The sequence below is a fragment of the Equus przewalskii genome, chromosome X (assembly GCF_037783145.1).
Source record: "Equus przewalskii isolate Varuska chromosome X, EquPr2, whole genome shotgun sequence".
NCBI lineage: Eukaryota > Metazoa > Chordata > Mammalia > Perissodactyla > Equidae > Equus > Equus przewalskii.
In genome coordinates, this window is record NC_091863.1 from 31,057,595 (window position 1) to 31,077,107 (window position 19,513).

General features: G+C 42.3%; 3 protein-coding genes across 6 annotated transcripts in view; all 3 read left to right on the top strand.

Annotated features, from left to right (window-relative positions):
• Positions 1-19,513, top strand: part of SYTL5 (synaptotagmin like 5) — a 277,939-nt gene that overhangs the window by 72,478 nt on the left and 185,948 nt on the right. The window lies entirely within an intron of this gene.
• Positions 7,578-7,907, top strand: H2AP (H2A.P histone). Its single transcript, XM_070605418.1, has one exon. It carries the CDS (start codon positions 7,578-7,580, stop codon positions 7,905-7,907), a length of 330 nt encoding a protein of 109 aa, XP_070461519.1.
• Positions 18,130-18,706, top strand: H2AL3 (H2A.L variant histone 3). Its single transcript, XM_008540292.2, has one exon. The coding sequence runs from the start codon at positions 18,229-18,231 to the stop codon at positions 18,580-18,582; it is 354 nt and encodes a 117-aa protein (XP_008538514.1). The 5' UTR covers positions 18,130-18,228; the 3' UTR covers positions 18,583-18,706.

Below are 19,513 nucleotides of genomic sequence, written 5' to 3' on the forward strand. Positions count from 1 at the left end.
TGCAGCAAATGTTTGGCCATTTCTTACTGCCTAAAGAAGTACACCCCATTTAAACCTCTCCATAAGTCAGATTCTCCCATATGACTCATTTTATGAGAATCACTTTTAGAAACTGCATGATGAAGTGTTTTTCAGTCCTCTGGATTATTTACCATAGAAGTGATTTAATGCACTAAATCCCTAGGGTGGTTTCAATTACAGTGGAAGGAATACTCTAGATTCCACATGAAATATTGAGAGCCTAGGATTCTAGTGGTTCCACAATTAAGCAGTGTGTGTCAGTTATCTATTGCTACAATAATGCTAGCTAATAAACTGCCAAACCTCAGTAACGTAAAAATCACAACCAGGGTTCCACTTCCAGCATAAAAGTGAAACATGCCCTGTAGACCAACTTCCAAAAATATTGGTGAAAATTATTTTTGAAACAACCATTTAAAGTCTCTGGAAATGGTCCTAAGGGCATACAGCAAATGAAGAAATATTTATTCAAGAAAATCTATTAACACTTGGAGATTATAGCAAGAGTCTGTGGTATTTCAACTGATACCCACTCCATCCTTCTCCCCTCCCAGCTCAGTGAAATGGAAACTCCACTCAGGAGTGGAGTAACAAACAGGGCTCCTCCTACCTCCAGCTCTTAGTCCAAGGGCTATCTTTAGGGGAAGGGCATGACATCAACGTTTCTCATCTTGCCCCCAGCTACTTGTCCCTAGGGCTAAGTTCTGGGCAAGAATGGTTGAGAGATGGGTGCTTGCTTCTTCCTCCCAACCACCACTCATGGGATGGAGACTCTACCTTGGGTCTGGCATCACTGAGTATACTGGGACTTCATCATCCTTACATAGATTGGTAATCCATTTGTGATCCACACTGAGAGAGGCAAGGTGAGAAGAGCTGAGGCTACTCCTCTCTCCGTAAGTGTTCAGCTCCTAAAGCAAGGGTGTCACTCAGAGAAAAATGTCCCATTGTCTCCACCCCTAGCTCCAGAGCTGTGGCTCAGAGATTTTCCCTGGAGGATAAGCAGGCCTTAAAACAGAGAATGCTGAACCCCTTACCAAAGGAACTGACTTCATTTGCAATAGAGTATGGAGAAGTTTAAACCTAAGGGCACTCTCAAAAACAGTGGAAGTTGTGATGAAAGGCAATTGGGAAGAGGTTGGTAGATTAATTGGAGATATAGACAAAACTGTAGGCTGGCTGATTTTCTGGAGAGAAGCTGAGAAAAGACACCCAGGAGGAGCCTTCCTGGAGATGGAACAAGTCTTAAACATTGACCTAAGTAACACTTCACGAGAGCCTGGATTTGATTGGATTAGTCTGTGGAACAATTTATGCTTCAGGGCATTGTTAAAAACAGTAGAGTGAGCAATCAGCTGGTAATTAGTGGAGCTTAACAGTTGGATGTGGTCAGAGAAAGAGACAAAGAGTTCTGCCAAAACTAATGTCATCCCAGGGTGACGGGGGTCATACCCAAGTCTGTACCCCATGAGGAACAACATCAAAGGCTTCACAATGTGAGGGGAGGCTATACACTTTACTAAGTTGATCCAGCCAGTCACTAAACAATTAAACAGAAATGATAATAAGCACTTGGTGGCAGAACTAATACTCAGTTGCTACAATATATTTAAAATTTCCAGTTGCCAACAAAAAATTGTGAGACATGCCAAGAAACAGGAAAGTATGACCCATAGACCAGAACAAAAGCAGGCTCCAAGCAGATGTGGGATTTAACAGACAGACTTCAAAGTTACCATTATAAATATGTTCAAAGGATTAAAGGAAACCATGACTAAAGAAGTAAAGGAAGATCTGATGACAATGCTGCATCAAATAGAGAATACTAATAAGAATGGAAGTCATAAAAAGGAAGCAAATGGAAATTCTGGAGTTGAGAATTACAGCAACCAAAATGAAAAATTCACTAGAGAGCTGATTTAGTAGACTTGAACTGGCAGAAGAAAGAATAGTGAACTTGATGACAGGACAATTGAGATTTCCCAGTTTGAGGAGCAGAAAGAAAAAAGAAGGAAGAAAAATAAAAGGAAGTTTTTCAGGCTGAAAGCAAGAAACCCCAGGCAGTAATTCAAATCCATGCAAACAACAACAACAACAACAAAACACTGATACTGGTAAAGGAAACTGTAACTTTAAAAGGCAGTGTAAATGCATATTTATTTTCCTTTCCCCTCCTGACTGATTTAAAAATTAATTGTATAATGTATTGTGCATACAAGATATAAAATGTCATATATTTTCCAATAACAGCACAAAGGGGATGGGTGGAAGCAAAGCTGTACTGGGTTAAGAAAATGACTCCAGGAGGTAACTAGAGTCCACAGAAACAAATGAGGAGAATCATGAATGACAAATTAGGAGGTTAGTATAACAAATTCTATAAATATGTTTGCCCTTCTCTCAGCTTCTCTAAAGACATAGAGACATACAATTATATAAAGTGATAGTTATGTCAATATATTATTGATTTTTTAGAATCTATAGATTTAATATGTATAACAATAATACCACAATAAGGGGATGAATTGACTTTGCCGATCATGGCTGGGCTCACATATCTAAGGCCTTAGAAGGGACAACTGGACTGACTTGGCTCAGCTCCATTTGGTCTCTCATCTTCCAGCAGGCTAGCTTATACTCACTGACATGACAGAAGTAGGTGTTTCAAGTAAGAGTGAAAGAACACAAAGTCTCTTGAGGACCAGGCCCATTAATGGCCCTCCATCACGTCCCCATTTTATTTCCCCATGTAAGAGGTAAGGGCAGCCAAGATTTAAGAGGTGGGGATGTAGGTACCACGTCTTCGTTGGAAGAGCTGCAAAGTAACTTTTTTTAAAAAAATGTGGATACATGGAGTGGATACAGAGAATGGGATTATTGTGGCCACTTCTGCCAACCATCTACCACACAGTATTACAACCATTCATCCTGTACTTCCTTGCTCTCTTATAACCTTTTTCTATTTTGTCATTGGTTAATTAAAAAAGAACATATATATATATATATTTATATAAATTATGTTCATGTTCATCCAGATTTGAGAGATGGATCCAAGTGCCAAGATGTCTATTAAAGTCCAGATTCTTCATTGCTTGTGGGTGGATACAAGAGCATCTCAACCCCTGTCCTTTCTTGTACTCATATTCAGTCATACTTACTAGCTTTCATTTAAAACACCCCAAATACTTCACTAGTTTGGGATTTGCCTATGCCATCTTTCTGGAATGTTCTTTCTCTTACCCCTTCTCTGCTTCATTTCCTATTCTTGCGCCAGTTCTGTTTCAATGTCCCTTCCTCAGAGGATATTCCTTGATTACTCCATCTAAGTTAAGTCCCCTCATTGTCTCTTAAAGTAATTTATTTTTAATTTACATTTTTAAATGTGATGTGGTTCTCAATCAAGGATAATTTTGCCCTCAAGGGGACATTTGACAATGTCTAGAGATACTTTTAGCATCACAACTGGAGGGTGCTATTATTGTCTAGTGGATGGAGGCCAAGGATATTTCTGAATATACTATGCCAGGAACAGCCCTCCTGCCCCACAACAAAGAATTATTTAGTCCAAAATGTCAATAGTGCTGAGGTTGATAAACTCTGCTTTAGGTTACGCATGACAATTTGGAATTATGTATTTCTTTGGGTATTTAACATCTATCTTTCCTGCTAGACTGAATGCTCCATAAAGATGATGTAATGTCTTTTTTGTTTAACATTGAATATCTAGCATCTAACTCAGTGGTTGATACCAGGTAGCTGCACCATGAATTTGTTAAATGAAAGAAGGAAGAGCAGGCAGGAGGTAAGAAGGAAGGGAAAGACTTCCTAAGGATGGTGTATAAACATTTCTGGGTATAGAGAATGCTGTCAGTGTCCTACCCATACTCTCACATCCCGTAGCGTTTAGATGCGTATTTCCCTGATTTTCAAATGTCAGAACCTGTATTTCTTTGTGTGATGGCTTTTATTAGGCTGGCAGAGCCCACTCTGCCCAATAGCATGACGATCCAGAATGCTGGGGTGTTATTTTCCCCTGGAAAGTGTGTTTTCTGGTGTTCCATAAAGTTCTTCAGTGATATTAAGCTAATCAATAATGGACACTTTATTTGCCTCTTTCCCTACCCTGTCTCAGTTCCTCTCTTCCCTACTAGAGTTTCCTGGGAATACCTCCTGTGGTAGGCTGAATAATGGCCTCCCCCAAATAACCAGATCCCAGTCCCGTGAGCCTGCGAACGTTCCCTTATACGGCAAAAGAACATTCACGTATAAAATGATGTTAAGGATCTTGAGATGAGAGATTATTCTGTGTTATCCGATAGAACCTAAGTGCAAACACACATGCCCTTATAAGAGGGAGGCAGAGATAGGTTTGACACAGAAGAAGGAAATTTGACCACTGGAGCAAGATGCTCCACTGCTGGCTGTGAGGATGAAGGAAGGGAGCACAGACAAGGAATGCAAGGCGTGTAGCTCTGGGAGCTGGAAAAGGCCAGGAAACAGATTCTCTTCTAGAGCCTCCAGAAGGAGCGTGGCCCTGTTGGTAAATCGTTCTTAGCCCAGTGAAACTGTTTTAGACTTCTTACCTCCAGAGCTGTACAAGACTAAATATGTGTTTTTAAGCCACCAAATCTGTAGCAGTTCATTGTAGCAGTAAAGAGAATTTAATACAGATTTTGGTACCAGGAAGTGGGTTGCTGCTATAACAAATACCTAAAAATGTGGAAGTGGCTTTGGAATTGAATAATGGCTGTAGGCTGGAATAATTTTGAGGTGCATGATAGAAAAATCCTAGATTATCTTGAGCAGTTAATAGAAATATGAATGTTAAAAGTGCTGCTTGTGAGAGCTCAGAAGGAAGTGAGGAGCACAGTAGAGAAAGCCTTAGATAATACTTAAATCATCATAAACAGACTATTGATAAAATATGAGTGTCAAACGTGTTGCTGGTGAAGGTTTAGAAGGAAATTAGGAACATAATATTGGAAATTAGAGAAGAAGGGATTCTTGTTATGCAGTAGCAGAAATCTTGGCTGAATTGTGTCCTACAGTTATGTGGAAAGCAGAACTTGTAAGCAATGAATTGAAGATTTAGCTGAGCAGATTTCCAAGAAAATTGTGAAAGGCGTGTCCTTGTTTCTTTTTGCTACCTATAGTAAATTGCTAGAGATAAGACATAAATTGAGGGAAGAACTATTAAGCAAAAAGGAACCAGGACTTGAAGATATGAGAAATTCTCAACCTATCCAGATTACAAAAGACATTAAAATTAGAGGATTCACTGTCAAGAAAGCATCCTGTCGAAATTAAATCAAGGATGTAGCTAGACATCCTTTTGCTAGTACCTCTGAGGGATCAAAAGATCAAAGTATTCAGTCAAATAGAGGACTCTGAAGTGATACAGGATGTGAATCATGAATAAAGCCTGGCCATCTCGGCAGAAGCAGGGACTAGAGATGAGATTTTCCAGGAGGGATCTGTGAATGAGCCTCTTGTCTAAGAGCATGAATCCCTGTGACATACATGGGACACTAGAAGATTTTTGAGTATGTTAAATCAGTGGAAACAATGCCATCTTTAACTGAAAGGGTAGATAGAGGATGAAATGAAAGAAGGCTGTGAGACTCCCAAAATTTGACAAGCAGAAAATAGGCTAATAAAATTACTCAGCTGCAAACATGTGCTCTGTACAAAATAAAGATGATTCTGAGGGCAGAGCCTAGGGCCTAGAGGGCAGGTCTGTGGACCCAAGTGAAGTCATGGGGCCAGAGGAAGGAGCCTCAAGCTATAGTGGATTATTCTCAGGCTTTGAAAGTATGGAGATTTGCCTGCTTGCATATTGAAATTGCTTGGATCAGAGACTCCTTTCTTCCTACTTTGTCTCTTTTGGAATGGAAATGTCTGTAACTATCATCAGCTGGAAATGAAGCAAAAACAAAGCAGAAACACAAAATTGGTGAAGAAGAAAATTAAAATGAGAAAAAACAAGAAGAAACATCACTTGGTGTTTTGGCTTCACCGAGGACGGCGAAGAAAAGACACATCTGATCTTAAACTGAGCACAAGGTACACTTCTCTCTCTCAACAATGTTTACCTGGTTCTGACAGGTGAATTCATTGAGCATCTCATTGTGGCTTCCAAAATGGTCAAAGGATATTTTTCAAATAGTGTAAAATCAAAACATTCATACATATATGAAATGAACATGTGTTAAAAGATCCTGTTTACTCACTGAGGGAATGGGGAGATGTTATAGCTGGTTCAAAAGAGAATCCAAAGATTAGATACAGCCATATTGATCAAGAATATTTAAATGAATGTGTAAATGGGTGCAAAATTGGTTTTTGTACATCATAAGTGGGAGGGACAATTTAATCTCTAGTAGACAAGACAGTTTACATGTTTATCAGTGACCTACAACTAACAAAAGATTTTAAAACAGCTCAAAGACAATGCAAAGCTAGAATCAGATAACATGGACTGGTGTCCTAAAGACAGGGAAAAGTTTCCATTGAAACACACATTTACTTTTACAATGTTAAAGTCAAGCAGAAAATTACAATTCCCTCAAAATGAGGGTCTAGTTGATGAGGATTTTTAGGCTGCTTAATTTTAAAATGGTTTATGACTTTTAAAACTGCAGATGAGAAGCAGGCTCCGAGGACTGGAATTTTGCTTGCCCTTTTGAGACATTTGTGTTTGTGAAGGAAGGGGGGATGACCTTGTCGGGACCTGAAATTGGCCACCCCAGGATATGTCTCTTTGGCATCAGGATTGTTTTGGGCTGATTGCTTTCGATAAACTGGGACAGGGAAGGAGGCTCTGGGGAATGGAACTTGCCCTTGTTGGGACACATTTACATTTGTAAGGTAAATCTCTATCTGTAAAAGGTGCCTCCCTCTCTGTACCAGGAAGAAGAGGAGAGATGACCTTGTCCCTAGAAACTCTTAATGGGGAAGGCAAGAACTTAAGTTGGTTGCTGTCTGGCAATCTCATGTAACTGGTTTAGGGTGGTGGCGTCTAACCTTTCTAACCTTTACTTAATCCGATTTGATTCTTGTCTAGAAGTCATGGGATCACCCAATGACCAGACCCCACCTGCACTGATACCATTTTAACTTTTTTTTCATGTTCTTTCCTTTGTCTTGTAAAGAGATGAATCAGATACCTATGCCTTAAATTTAGCCCTAACCCATAACTCAGGGCAGCAGCAGAAGCTCTGACTGCCCATGGGTCCTGTCCCCATGCTACACTATTCTCTAAATAAAAGAGCACTGCTGCCAGATCTTAAGAGTCTAAGAAATCTTTCTTTCGACTCCTCGGCTCACTGACCCCGCCTCATAGTCATTACAGTGACCAGGTTCCTGTCATGGACATTTCTAGGCTAAGGACTGTTAAGGGCATGATGGACACCAGTGATGTCATAAAGGCAGGATGTCCCTGACCAATCAGGGCCCAGAGCTCAGGGATACACTGGGAAGGACTGAATGCTGGCATCCAGAGAGGCCCAGACACCAGAATCAAACAGAGCTGATTGGACCCGAAGCCAGCAAACATCATGTCGGAAAAACAAAACCATGACAGCTCCTATCAGACTCAAGCCCATCTTCCAACGGCCGAGCTACCTGTGAGCTACCTGGACCGCCTTCTGCAGAAGGATCAGTATGCTCAGCACCAGAGGTCATCCACAGAGGTTTTTCTCTTTGCTATGGTGGACTACCTTACTGACTACATCCTGGAGAAAGTAAGCGCTGAGGTCAGCAACGGCGGTATCATCCCACAAGATGTGGAGGGAGCAGTGGACAACAACGGCGCGCCCCGCCGCCAATTGAGGAATTCAGCCTTCACTCTGTTTGGTGAGATGCCCGGAGCAAGAAGGAGCGGCTGAAGCCTCCGTCAGGGCCTAGTGGGAAGCCTCAGCCTCAGCCCACGCCCAAGCCCAAATTTCTCATAGCTGTAGAATCCTGGCTTCTGTCATCAATAAATGCTATTAAAGGATTCGAATCCATTGCTTTTGACTCCTAAGTTTCTGTCATTTTTAATTGGAGGTATTTGGGAGGCACCCAGGATGAGATGTCTTGTGGAGGGTGGGAGGGGTAGAAGGGGTGGGCAGTGTGGGATGCTGGAATCGGTGATTTCAGGGAGCAGTTTCTAATGGTGACAGTGTGGGGAGTGGCCCTCATGGGAGTAGCTGGTTGAGGTTGTGGTGGAGAAGACTTCCTCACTGGCTCTGAGCAAGTCAAGGCCTGTGAGGCCAGGAGGGTGGCGGGGAGGGTGGGTGGGGGGGTGGGGGGTGTGGGATGGGGGGTGTGGGGGGTTTGGGATGGGGCTCCAGGCTCGTTGGATTCCCAGAATGACGGCGGTAACTGGGGAGGGGCTGAAGACCATGACTGAGTGCCAAAGGCCTTATTCACGACAGGGAACGTCGGAAAGTCAGGAGGTGATGGCGGCGGGGGTGGGTGGAGAGGGCGGCATAGCAGTTGACATGAACTTCACGGGACAGGGGCTTTACATGAAGATTGAGGAGTGATGGGGAAACCATAAAGAACTATTCATAAAAGGAATTATCGTCAGGTTGATTTCATCTATCTATACCCTGCCTCGTTCCAAAAGAGGAATTGAGACAGGAATTATTAGCTAGTGCTGTGATGCCCCGTGGGGTGTGTCCTTCCATCCCCCTGTGAACACTGGTGAATTAAATAGGAATATTATATAAAAGCTACTCTCTGGTCTAAAACAGGCAATTCAAGAGGTTCTTCATGGTTATTAATTAATGAATGGGCTCACTTATACATTATTTCGTTTCAAACATAATTATCAATCTCATTCTCTGATGAAATATCTGATCATTTTAATGATCACATATTTGATAGAATAACAGAATTATCAGTGGCCAAATACCTGCTTTGAGAGGTATAAGCATAACCTGTGTAAATTCTGTCCCAAGTGATGGACTCAAATGCATATATAATTCTTGTAAACATTTTCATGCTGGGTGTTAAGTTTAAAAAGGTGTCACATCAAGTGTTATAGCAGTCTAACCCTTCCCCTGTGAGTGTCAACATCTGAGAATGTCACCTACTCATAGGATCCTCCAGGGCCACCCTGTGCAGCCTCCTGGCGTGTCACAGAGGGCTGGTCAGAGGCTGCCCAGCCGGCTTCAACAATGGGCTGAGAGGACCTGGGTTGGCCATCCGAGTTCACCACTTCCTGGCCATGTGATCTTGGACATTGATCTGTTCCCTCTGAGCAGTAGTTTCCTTGTGTGTCAAATGGGGTTAATAAGAGTTCCTCTATCTTCGGGTTTTCCCAAAGGTTAAGTCAACACATGTCAGTAAACTGCTGCATGGCAGACAGTGCGCCCTTAGTAAATAGCTGCATGTATTTCCCTCCCTATGGACCAGATGTTTAGCTGTGCTTCCCCATGTCCCGCTGGGCCTGGTTCTCACGTGATTACTGGATGTTTAGGCCACTGGCTGTGAAAACCACAGCCTGCTGAACTTTGTGGAGAGACAGAAGAGTGCCATGCAGAGGGAGAAGGCAGAGGTGCATCCAGGAAGCAGACAGTCCTCACCCTGGTTTCCTCTCTGCTCCCCTCTGCCTGGTGACTCACTGTCTCTCTGCCTCCTTCCACCATTTATTAAAGCCTGGAGCTGGCTCCGCCTTTGCCTACTTCACTGGAGGGTCCTGAGAATAGTAGTGTTGGGTCATGCTTAGAGCTTGTTGGAATATGTGCCTGTATAAATCCAAGAAACTTTTCTTGCCGCATAATGCGATTCCACCAGATATTTACAGAAGCCTCGTTGTCAAATGTCCACCCCACAAATTTGTGCTTTGTTCTAGAGAGCCATGAAGCCCTCCCAGCCTTAGCCAAGTTCAGCTGTTCAAGATCTTCTGTGCATGTGAGTCGGGAGCAGGCCTCTCCCCAGCGACTGCAGGTGGAGAGTCACCTTCAGCTGATCACATGAAAGCACCAGCTTTGCCACACCATCCCTGAAGTGGGGCATCTTTGTGTCTAGGGCGTGGTTTCTCATATTCCAGTGTCCTTCAGCAAACAGGGAGTGCCTCCAGGGTGGGCAGAGCCAGGGAATCAATCATTATACTAAGATCTTGATATGTTGGTTGATTAAATAGCTGTCCCACATTAAAAGAAAAAAACAACAGCTGTGGATTTTGGCTTATGGCTATGGTTCGTTCTAGAACTAAACATGATCTCCTAGATACTTCTCTGGAAGGGACACCTGAGGAATTGAAGGCCGGAGAAGCCATAGGAGGTGGATACACCATGTCCAGTTAGCAGGTCTGCGTGGTCAGGTGTCACCTTACAGTCCATGCAGTAGTTGACACTAATGGTCACTGTGACATCTGTGGGGAGCCAGGCTTCCTGGGCTCCTTCAGACTCTCTGATGTCCCAGGTGGAGTTTGGAGGTTGAGCTTTAATGACCTCGTGTTGGCAAGTCCTCGGCAGAGTCACAAGGACATGGGAGAAGGAGGCAGAGCAATACTGCCATCCCTTTAGGAGTTGTGCTCCAGCTGTGCTTGTGGATTTCACAGGAAGCAGGGGGCCACAGTGAGGATAGCATCGGTCTAAATGCGGCACCTTGCCAAATCCCCCTCCTACACGTGCATAGGGGTCCCACACTCAGGGGAGGAAGGTAGGCGGAGAGTGAGAATCACTGCCCTTGGGAAAGGATGAGCAGCCCAAGTTTAGGCCTTTTGTGCCTTTTGAAAGGACAAGTCGGGGGATGGTAAGGAAGGATTTGCTCTAGCCTGGCCCTGCGGAGAGGACACTGTGCGAAAACTAAAACTGGAGTGAGTAGGGACGGGACTGGGGAGGGTGTGGTCTCTCCCACACCAGGCCTGTGATCAAAAGCAGTGTCAGGGGAGGCCAGGGGCAGGCACGTGACCACAAGACACAGGTCAACACAGGAGGAAACATCACATCTGAAAAGAGGTGAGCCCAAGAATGAGCCTGAGGGGAACTTGGAGAGTAATCCTGGTCTAATGTTGGTTTGAACCCACGCCTTGAAACTAGGCTGGCATCCCACTGAGAATAATGTTTGGGAACACAAGTCTTTTGAAGGCCCATGCTCCCTTTGTCCCTGTGTCTGACAGATACCGCAGGACGTGGCCAGAGGAGACAACTTAACTATTTAGAAAGGGCTTGTGGAGCCACAAAATAGGATTCAAGATGGAGGAGACTGTCTGTGAACATCAATATGTCATTTCCTTAAAGAACGAATTACAAAGTGGCAGCTCACGGACATAATCTCGGCAACAGATGGGATCATTAGGCCTACATAGATGTTTTAAAAAAATTAGCTCAACATTTAAAAATTAAGAACTTTTAAACTGGAAACCTCAATTACTGGCTTCTCTTGTGAAATCAAAGTGGCAGGGCGTACATGGTTACAGTCAGATAAAGATATGACTAGCTACTGTCCCATTAATATTGGGCCTCTCTGGTTTGCCACAGTGCTCACCCTTCCCTGTTGTATCTCATGTGTGACCCGCTTCACTCATTTATAGTACCTACCTGGCTGCTAAAGATACTTGAGTTCATTATTCCCATTGTAAGTTAGTTCTAAAACCATAGTTTTCTAAAGGATGAAATCTTCTCATTCAATGAATTAATACAGTGCAGTGCTCTTCAGATGGTCTGTGATATAGGGCCAGTATTTTCTGTTATTCTTGTACAAATTCATTGTGAACTGGTATATGGTTCTGTTTTACATGACTAGTATGGAGCGTACATTTGACTCTTCACTCGAATCCAACAAGACCTGAACTAATATATACCCTGTTCAATAAGATGACTCCACTCGCTTAAATCTTATGGCAAAGCCAGATTGCTATAAAGGTCACTAAGTGCCGCTTCTCAATTTCCATACCTGCTGTAGCTGACCAGTAACAAGTTAATGACTATATCAGTCCACAAATGACATTTGAATAGCATTACAATAGTGAATTTATTTTATTTTATTCTTTTAGGAGTATGGGTTTAAATCTAAGGACTGCATTTGGTGTTTTGCTTAGTGTTTCTCCTCCAGAGTCCTTCGTGAACACAGAAGACTGGTCTTTCTTATTTAGGGTTCTCGAATCACTGTGGGGAAAATATCTCTAACCTTCCTCTGTTAAAGCAAAATCTGCTAAAGGAACCCAGTGGGCAGTGGGAGACAGGTTAGATACCGTGGTTGTGAGAGATTTGGGTCTTGAAATAGAAGGATGGATGAAAGGCATTCACCAACTTGACTGTGGAAGAGAGTCTTCAGCATATATTGGGACAAAATAGTGAAAGAAGAGGGAGGAAAACTGGATTCTGGTCTCCTGTAAGTGTGGTTTACTTGGGGCACGTCACCTTCTGTGGTTGTAAAATGAGGAAGTTGGACTAAATTATTTCAGATGTTGGCTTGAAGTGTTATAATTACCAGTCTACGATCTTTTCCTAAGAAAAGGTCTCTACTGAAAGTGAGTAAGTGGAACTCAGAGAACAAGGATTATTTTTTAGGGTCTCCATTTTACAGCTGAGGCCACTTTGGCCCAGAGATGGTAATCAGCTCTCCCGAGGTCACATGCCCGTGGGTAGAACAGCAAATGTGACGTCCTGTTCTTGTACCTGTTGTTGAAGCCCCTCCTCTCCTAGATCCTGAGAAATGGGCGGGCTCTGTACAGAAAGCATTTAATGCTCTCTTCTGGGAAAAATGCAGAGATGTGAGAGTCTCTTGGATTTCTAGGAAAGCACTCTCAACAACTCACTCTCAAGAACTTTCACTGTGTTTTATTTGGAGGCCAGAGACGTTAGGACCAAAGGACTGATTTTATAGAACAGGTCTTTGGCCTTTGCAAACCTAGGTCTTGTTCCACTGGACATTGTGATAGCCGTGTCATTAACCCATCTCCTTCTCAAATAAGGTGTTCTTGAAACTCTGACTCTGTCCACTGACCTGGTCTCAAAGGTGGTTATGTGATGACATCAGAACCCTGTGCCCAAAGGCTTATTCTTTGAAGTACCTGAGTTACTGTCTTTTTTTCTTGAGTTTCTGAGACCATCCTTCGTTGTTTAAAACAAAATCTCTGGCATGTAGCTGACTGTAGCATCTTCAGGGAACCATCAGTGTAAAACAGAGTGGAGGAGACAGACACTTATGGCTGAGGTTAACTTATTACTGATAAGTTTCACAAGTGAAAATCTCGTGGGAGGGCATCACAACAGTTGTGCAACTGAAGGTGAAATTACCTTTTTTCTGTCATATGCAAAGGAAGAAAATGAAGTCAGAAAGGTTTTGACTGTCTATAAGCATAATGATTTAGCCCTTTTTCAATAAAGTATGGAGTAGGTCCTAGACATATGGATTTTAATAAAATCTCATTAGTGTATTAGAGTTCTCCAGAAAAAAAACTGAACCAATAGGAGGTATATATATATATAATTGGTTCAAGCAATTATCTGGTCTGACAAGTCCTAATTCGATAAGGCAGACCAACAGGCTGGACACTCTGGATAGATTTCTGTGTTACAGTGTGGCTAAATTCTTTCTTCTCCAAGAAACCTCGGTTTTTGCTCTTAAAACCTTCAACTGATTTGATGAGGGTAATTTCCTTTACTTAGACAGTCAGCGTTCCATATCCCCAGGGTCTGTATCCACGGATTCAACCAACCATGGATCTGAAAATATGGAGCACCGACTAAGGGACTTGAGCATCCCAAGATTTTGGTATCCACGGGGGAGTCCTGGAACCAATCCCTTGCAGATACCAAGGGAGGACTGTAGTCAACTGATTATAGATGTTAGTCACATCTAAAAAACAACATCTTCACAGCGACATCTAGACTAGCGTTTGACCAAACAACTGGGCACCATAGCCTAGCAAAATTGATACACAAAATTTAACCATCACAATGGATAGGTTTGATGTGTATCCTCAATTGCAAAGCAGTGGCCTAGAAGATGCTACATTCAGATTTTAAAAGGAAGGTTGCAACCAAATATTTAAAAGTAATAACTGAAATTCTGACTGACAGCACTCTAGTTTTGTTGCCTAAGTCACCTGGGAAAGCATCAGCAGTCCTTGGATAATGAGCAACATATCATGGACAGTGAGATTATTGACAAATCTTTAGAAATTTCCCATACAATATAGAATATCGGAAATATTCATATTTTCTCTATTCATATTTAACCAAGGGAAGTCTGAGCACCTCTTTTGATTTAACAGTTTTCTGTGCAACTCATCAATGGTAACATGTCTGATAAATCTATTTCTAGCACCTCTCTTTTTGATAAAATGAAAAAATAAATCTTTAGGACTTTCCAGGGGCCCTGTGAGAAACCTGTTTAAAACCAAAGATAGTTTTAACGGCAAAAGATATTATGAAGTGTTATTTTATTTCAGTTTTCACGAGGATATGATTTTGGGAATGCTAAAATCAAAAATTGCCTGGATGTTTGCTTAAGGTAGAATCATGAGAGCCCAAGAACATGAATGGTTGTAGCTTGACTATCTATTAGTTCAGTGGCAAGATAATGTTTAAGTAAACATAGAAAAGTCCTTAAGACTTCAGAAATTCAGAAATGCAGAACTATTGTTGTTTCTTTATCTTTTTTTTTTTTTTGAGGAAGATCAGCCCTGAGCTAACATCTGCCAATCCTCCTCTTTTTGCTGAGGAAGACTAGCCCTGAGCCAACATCTGTGCCCATCTTCCTCTGCTTTATATGTGGGATGCCTACCACAGCATGGCTTTTGCCAAGTGGTGCCATGTCCACACCCGGGATCCAAACCAGCAAACCCCGGGCCGCCAAAGCGGAACATGTGAACTTAACCACTATGCCACCAGGCTGGCCCCTGTTTCTTTATCTTAAAGAGAATAATTAAAGGCATGTTGATGTCAGAACAAAAGTATATTCTGGTGAGATATTGAATCTCAGCTACTTGGGCATACTCCGTATAAAGTGATGTGGTAGGGTCAAATTAAGGGTTCCTAAAATATTCGGGTCCCAATCCCCAGAACCTGTAAATGTTACTTTATATTTTGCAAATAAGGCTTTGCACATGTGAGTAAGTTAAAGCTATTAAGGTCGAGAGATTCTCTTGGATAATTGTGCTTGGCCCTAGTAATAGAGGGAGGCAGAGGGAAATTTGAGTACAAAAGCAAAGGGCAATGTGACAATCGAGGCAAGATGCTATGCTGCTATCTTTGAAGATGGAGGAAGAAGCTATGAGCCAAGAAATGCAAACAATTTAGCTCTAGAGGCTGGAAAAGGCAAGGAAACAGATTCTAGCCTAGAGTTTCCAAAGGTGATGCAGCCCTGTTAACGCCTTGACTTTTAGCCCAGTGAAACTAATGTCGGATTTATGAGCTATAAGAGAATGTGTATTGTTGGAAGCCACCAAGTTGGTGGTAACTTGTTACAGCCACCATAGGGAACTAATACGAGTGAAGAGTAATCTTTTACTGCTCCTTATTAAGAGCAGACCAATAGTCCAACAAAACTTAGTCTTTTTCACAGAGAACAAACGAAATTCTACATTTGCTGCAATATAATATTTGGTTCTGGAGGACCCACAAGCTTTTTTTGAAAATCTTATGAACAAACCTATCAAAACTGAACCAGATTTGGAAAAAAATGGAACCAAATTTATGTTCCCTTTCAGCTTCTCTTTTTACAAACCTCCTATAGCTTTCTATATGCATTCAGATTTTGTCCTTCAACATCCTGTGTCACATTCAGAAACCACATGTCATTCTACCCCAAGACAGAAACATTTTCTTTTTTACTCTTGACCAAACAAAAAACCTCCATATCGTTATCTTGAAACTCTTAGTAGACTCTCATTCGTGTATATTAATTATAACTTTTAAGCAAAATCAGTTGTATTATGCACAGGATGCATAATTGTGAATTTCTGTCATTTTAACAGACTAGCAGATTTCATGAATACACCCAACCCAGCTTTTTTTTTTTGAGGAAGATTAGCCCTGAGCTAACTGCTGCCAATCCTTCTCTTTTCGCTGAGGAAGACTGGCCCTGAGCTAACATCCATGCCCATCTTCCTCTACTTTACATATGGGATGCCTACCACAGTGTGGCTTTTGTCAAGCGCTGCCTTGTCCGCACCCTGGATCCGAACCAGCGAACCCCAGGCCACCAAAGCAGAACGTGCGAACTTAACCGCTACCCCACCGGGCCGGCCCCAAGCCCGGCTTTATTCAGCCACATACTTCCTTTATACAACTTCTCAATTTGGCAGAAATAAACATGATCATTAACAGAGTAAAAGATATAACTTCTTTGTAGCATGTACAAATAAGGAGCAAAAGCATATAAATTAAAATTATGCTTAGTCATCAATGTTTCAATATTCTGTCTTAGAAATTAGCATCTATTGAATGTCCATTAATTAACTCAATATCAGTCCAAGTTTATTCATTATCTAAAAATCTTGAAAAGTATCTTCAAGCTGACATACTATGAAACTTTATTACTGTACAAAGACAAGTTTGTCAAAACAGTGGTTCAATTTCGTTAACTATAAATTTATATATTTCATAATCTTAAAATAGTATTACTAGTTTATGTGATGAGTAAAAATTTATAAGTTAAGGAAAAACATACCTAAGTAGTATATAAATGTACATTTGTACTACAGTTAACACTGATAAATAAGAGAAGGCTTAGTTGTTTTCATTAAACCCAAAGTATTAATGTAGTCCTATTTGCTAAGGATTTACATAAATTAGGTGAATTTGATTTCTTAAAATAGTTGTGAATTGGTTTCTGGGAGAATATATATATTTTAAGTCTAGCTCATTTAAAGTATCATTGTTCAAAGTCTTTATTTGCAAAGAAATTGAGGAATATCCAATTATATAAGCAGTTCTTTAGATATACCAATTAGAACACAGCTCCATTAATTTAAGAAATTTTACCATCTAATATATCAATATCATCCAGAGGTACATTACACATGCTGTCAGAGGTGAAGGCATTTCTGAATTAGAGACACACAGATGTATGGCACAGAGAAATGGAGACTATATTCCTATATTCTACCCTTTTAGCCATGGGTCAAGTATAAACACAGAAACAGGAAAACACACCAGTCCAGAAAACAAAAAGTTTTTCTCCTCCCAGAGGGTATGACATTCTTAATTGAATAGCCAAATAGATAAAGAACGAAAAGCTAGATTCTCCGTTGTCTCTCACCCAACAGAGACTAGATCTCCATGGACCCATTTACAGAGATCACCAGATGGTCCGATCCTAAAACGAAATTCTCAACCATTTCTGCCAACAGTGGGAACAACTTATCAGCTGCAAATAAACAAAAACAAAGCAAAGACAAAATTACTGGAGAGGAAAGTTAAAATAAAAAATATTAAAAATTAGAAAAACAAGTCAATAAAGTCCTATTGGTGCTTTGGATTCAGCTAGAAGAAACAAGACAAGACACTCCTGGGCTTTAACTGAGAATGAGATGCACTTCTCTGTCTCTGAAGTTTACCTGGCTCGAACAGGTGAATCCACTGGACACATCATTGTGACCTCCAAAACATGTTAAAAGATATTTTCAAACAGTAAAATCATGACACATACAGATATGAAATGGAAATGTGTTCAGAGAGTCTCTTTTAACTCATGAGGGAATTGGCAGATATTATAACCAATTCAAAAGAGAATCCAAAGAACAAACATAGAAATATTGATTATGAATATTGAAATGTATAAATGAAGGTAAAAATTAGTTTTATTACAATGTGAGAGAGGAGATAAATGGACTTCTGGACAAGGCATTCAGTGTGTCTGTCAGTGACCAACCATTTGCAAAGGGGTGTGAAAGGGCTCGAAGACGATGCAAGCCTGGAGGGGTGTCCTATAGACAGGGCAATGTTTCCACTGAAACATTCATTTTTTTTTTTTTTACTAGTCTGTTAAAGTCGGAGTAGAAAGTGAGAGTTCCCTGAAAAAGAGGGTCCAGTCAAGAGGGAGACAAGGTTTCTATCACAGATATTTCTAGGCCAGTCCTGATCAGGGCCCAGTGGACACCAGTGACATCACAAAGTCTGAGTTGTCACAAAGGCACCTCCCTGATCAGTGAGGGGCTGGAGCCCAGGGATATAGTGGGCAGGAATGAGCACTGGTATCTAGAGAGGCCCAGACCAGCAGACGATCCAGCCAGGCCGATCAGGGCAAAACCCAGCAAACACCATGTCTGGGAGGAGAAATCGCCAGCTGTCTTTTAGGCGTAGGAAGCACACCCAGTCCCGCTCTACAAGAGCCGAGCTGCAGTTTCCTGTTAGCCGTGTGGACCGCCTCCTGCGACAGGGTGCGTATGGCCAGCGCCTGAGCTCGTCGACACCTATTTTCCTCGCTGGTATTCTTGAATACCTGACAGCCAACATCCTGGAGCTGGCAAGCAAGGAGGCCCACAGCAGCCGCAAGATACGCATCACCCCAGAACACGTGCAGAGGGCAGTGGAGAATAACCAGCACCTCAGCCACCTCTTTGAGAATGAGACCTACCGTCAGAGTGATCAGATGCCGCAACCCAGTAAGAAGTGATGCCGGAGTCCCACAGCCTGGCGAGACCTCATCAACAGCCTCATCTGGTCCCCCAGTGACCCATAGATGGGGAAGGCTTGGTCTTCTGCTGTCAGTGCATACAATTAAAGCATTTATTGCTGTGCTTCTGACTCCTCTCAGTGTCTGTCATTTTTAATTGGAGGTATTTGGGAGGCATCCAGGATGAGATATCTCGTGGAGGGTGGGAGGGGTAGAAGGGGTGGGCAGTGTGGATGCTGGGCAGTGTGGGATGCTGGAATTGGTGATTTCAGGGAGCAGTTTCTAATGGTGACAGTGTGGGGAGTGGCCCTCATGGGAGTAGCTGGTTGAGGTTGTGGTGGAGAAGACTTCCTCACTGGCTCTGAGCAAGTCAAGGCCTGTGAGGCCAGGAGGGTGGCGGGGAGGGGGGGTGGGGGGTGTGTGGGTCGGGGGATGGGGGAGGTTTGGCATGGCGCTCCAGGCACGTTGGATTCCCAGGATGGTGGCGGTAACTGGGGAGGGGCTGAAGACCATGACTGAGTGCCAAAGGCTTTATTCACGACAGGGAATGTCGGAAAGTCAGGAGGTGATGGCGGCGGGGGTGGGTGGACAGAGGGCGGCATAGCAGTTGACGTGAACTTCACGGGACAGGGGCTTTACGTGAAGATTGAGGAGTGATGGGGAAACCATAAAGAACTATTCATAAAAGGAATTATTGTCAGGTTGATTTCATCTATCTATACCCTGCCTCGTTCCAAAAGAGGAATTGAGACAGGAATTATTAGCTAGTGCTGTGATGCCCCGTGGGGTATGTCCTTCCATCCTCCTGTGAACACTGGTGAATTAAATAGGAATATTATATAAAAGCTACTCTCTGGTCTAAAACAGGCAATTCAAGAGGTTCTTCATGGTTATTAATTAATGAATGGGCTCACTTATACATTATTTCGTT

Bases quoted from the DNA above. Each gene is read 5' to 3' on its own strand.
- H2AL3 (XM_008540292.2), top strand. From the start codon at position 18,229: ATGTCTGGGAGGAGAAATCGCCAGCTGTCTTTTAGGCGTAGGAAGCAC.
- H2AP (XM_070605418.1), top strand. From the start codon at position 7,578: ATGTCGGAAAAACAAAACCATGACAGCTCCTATCAGACTCAAGCCCAT.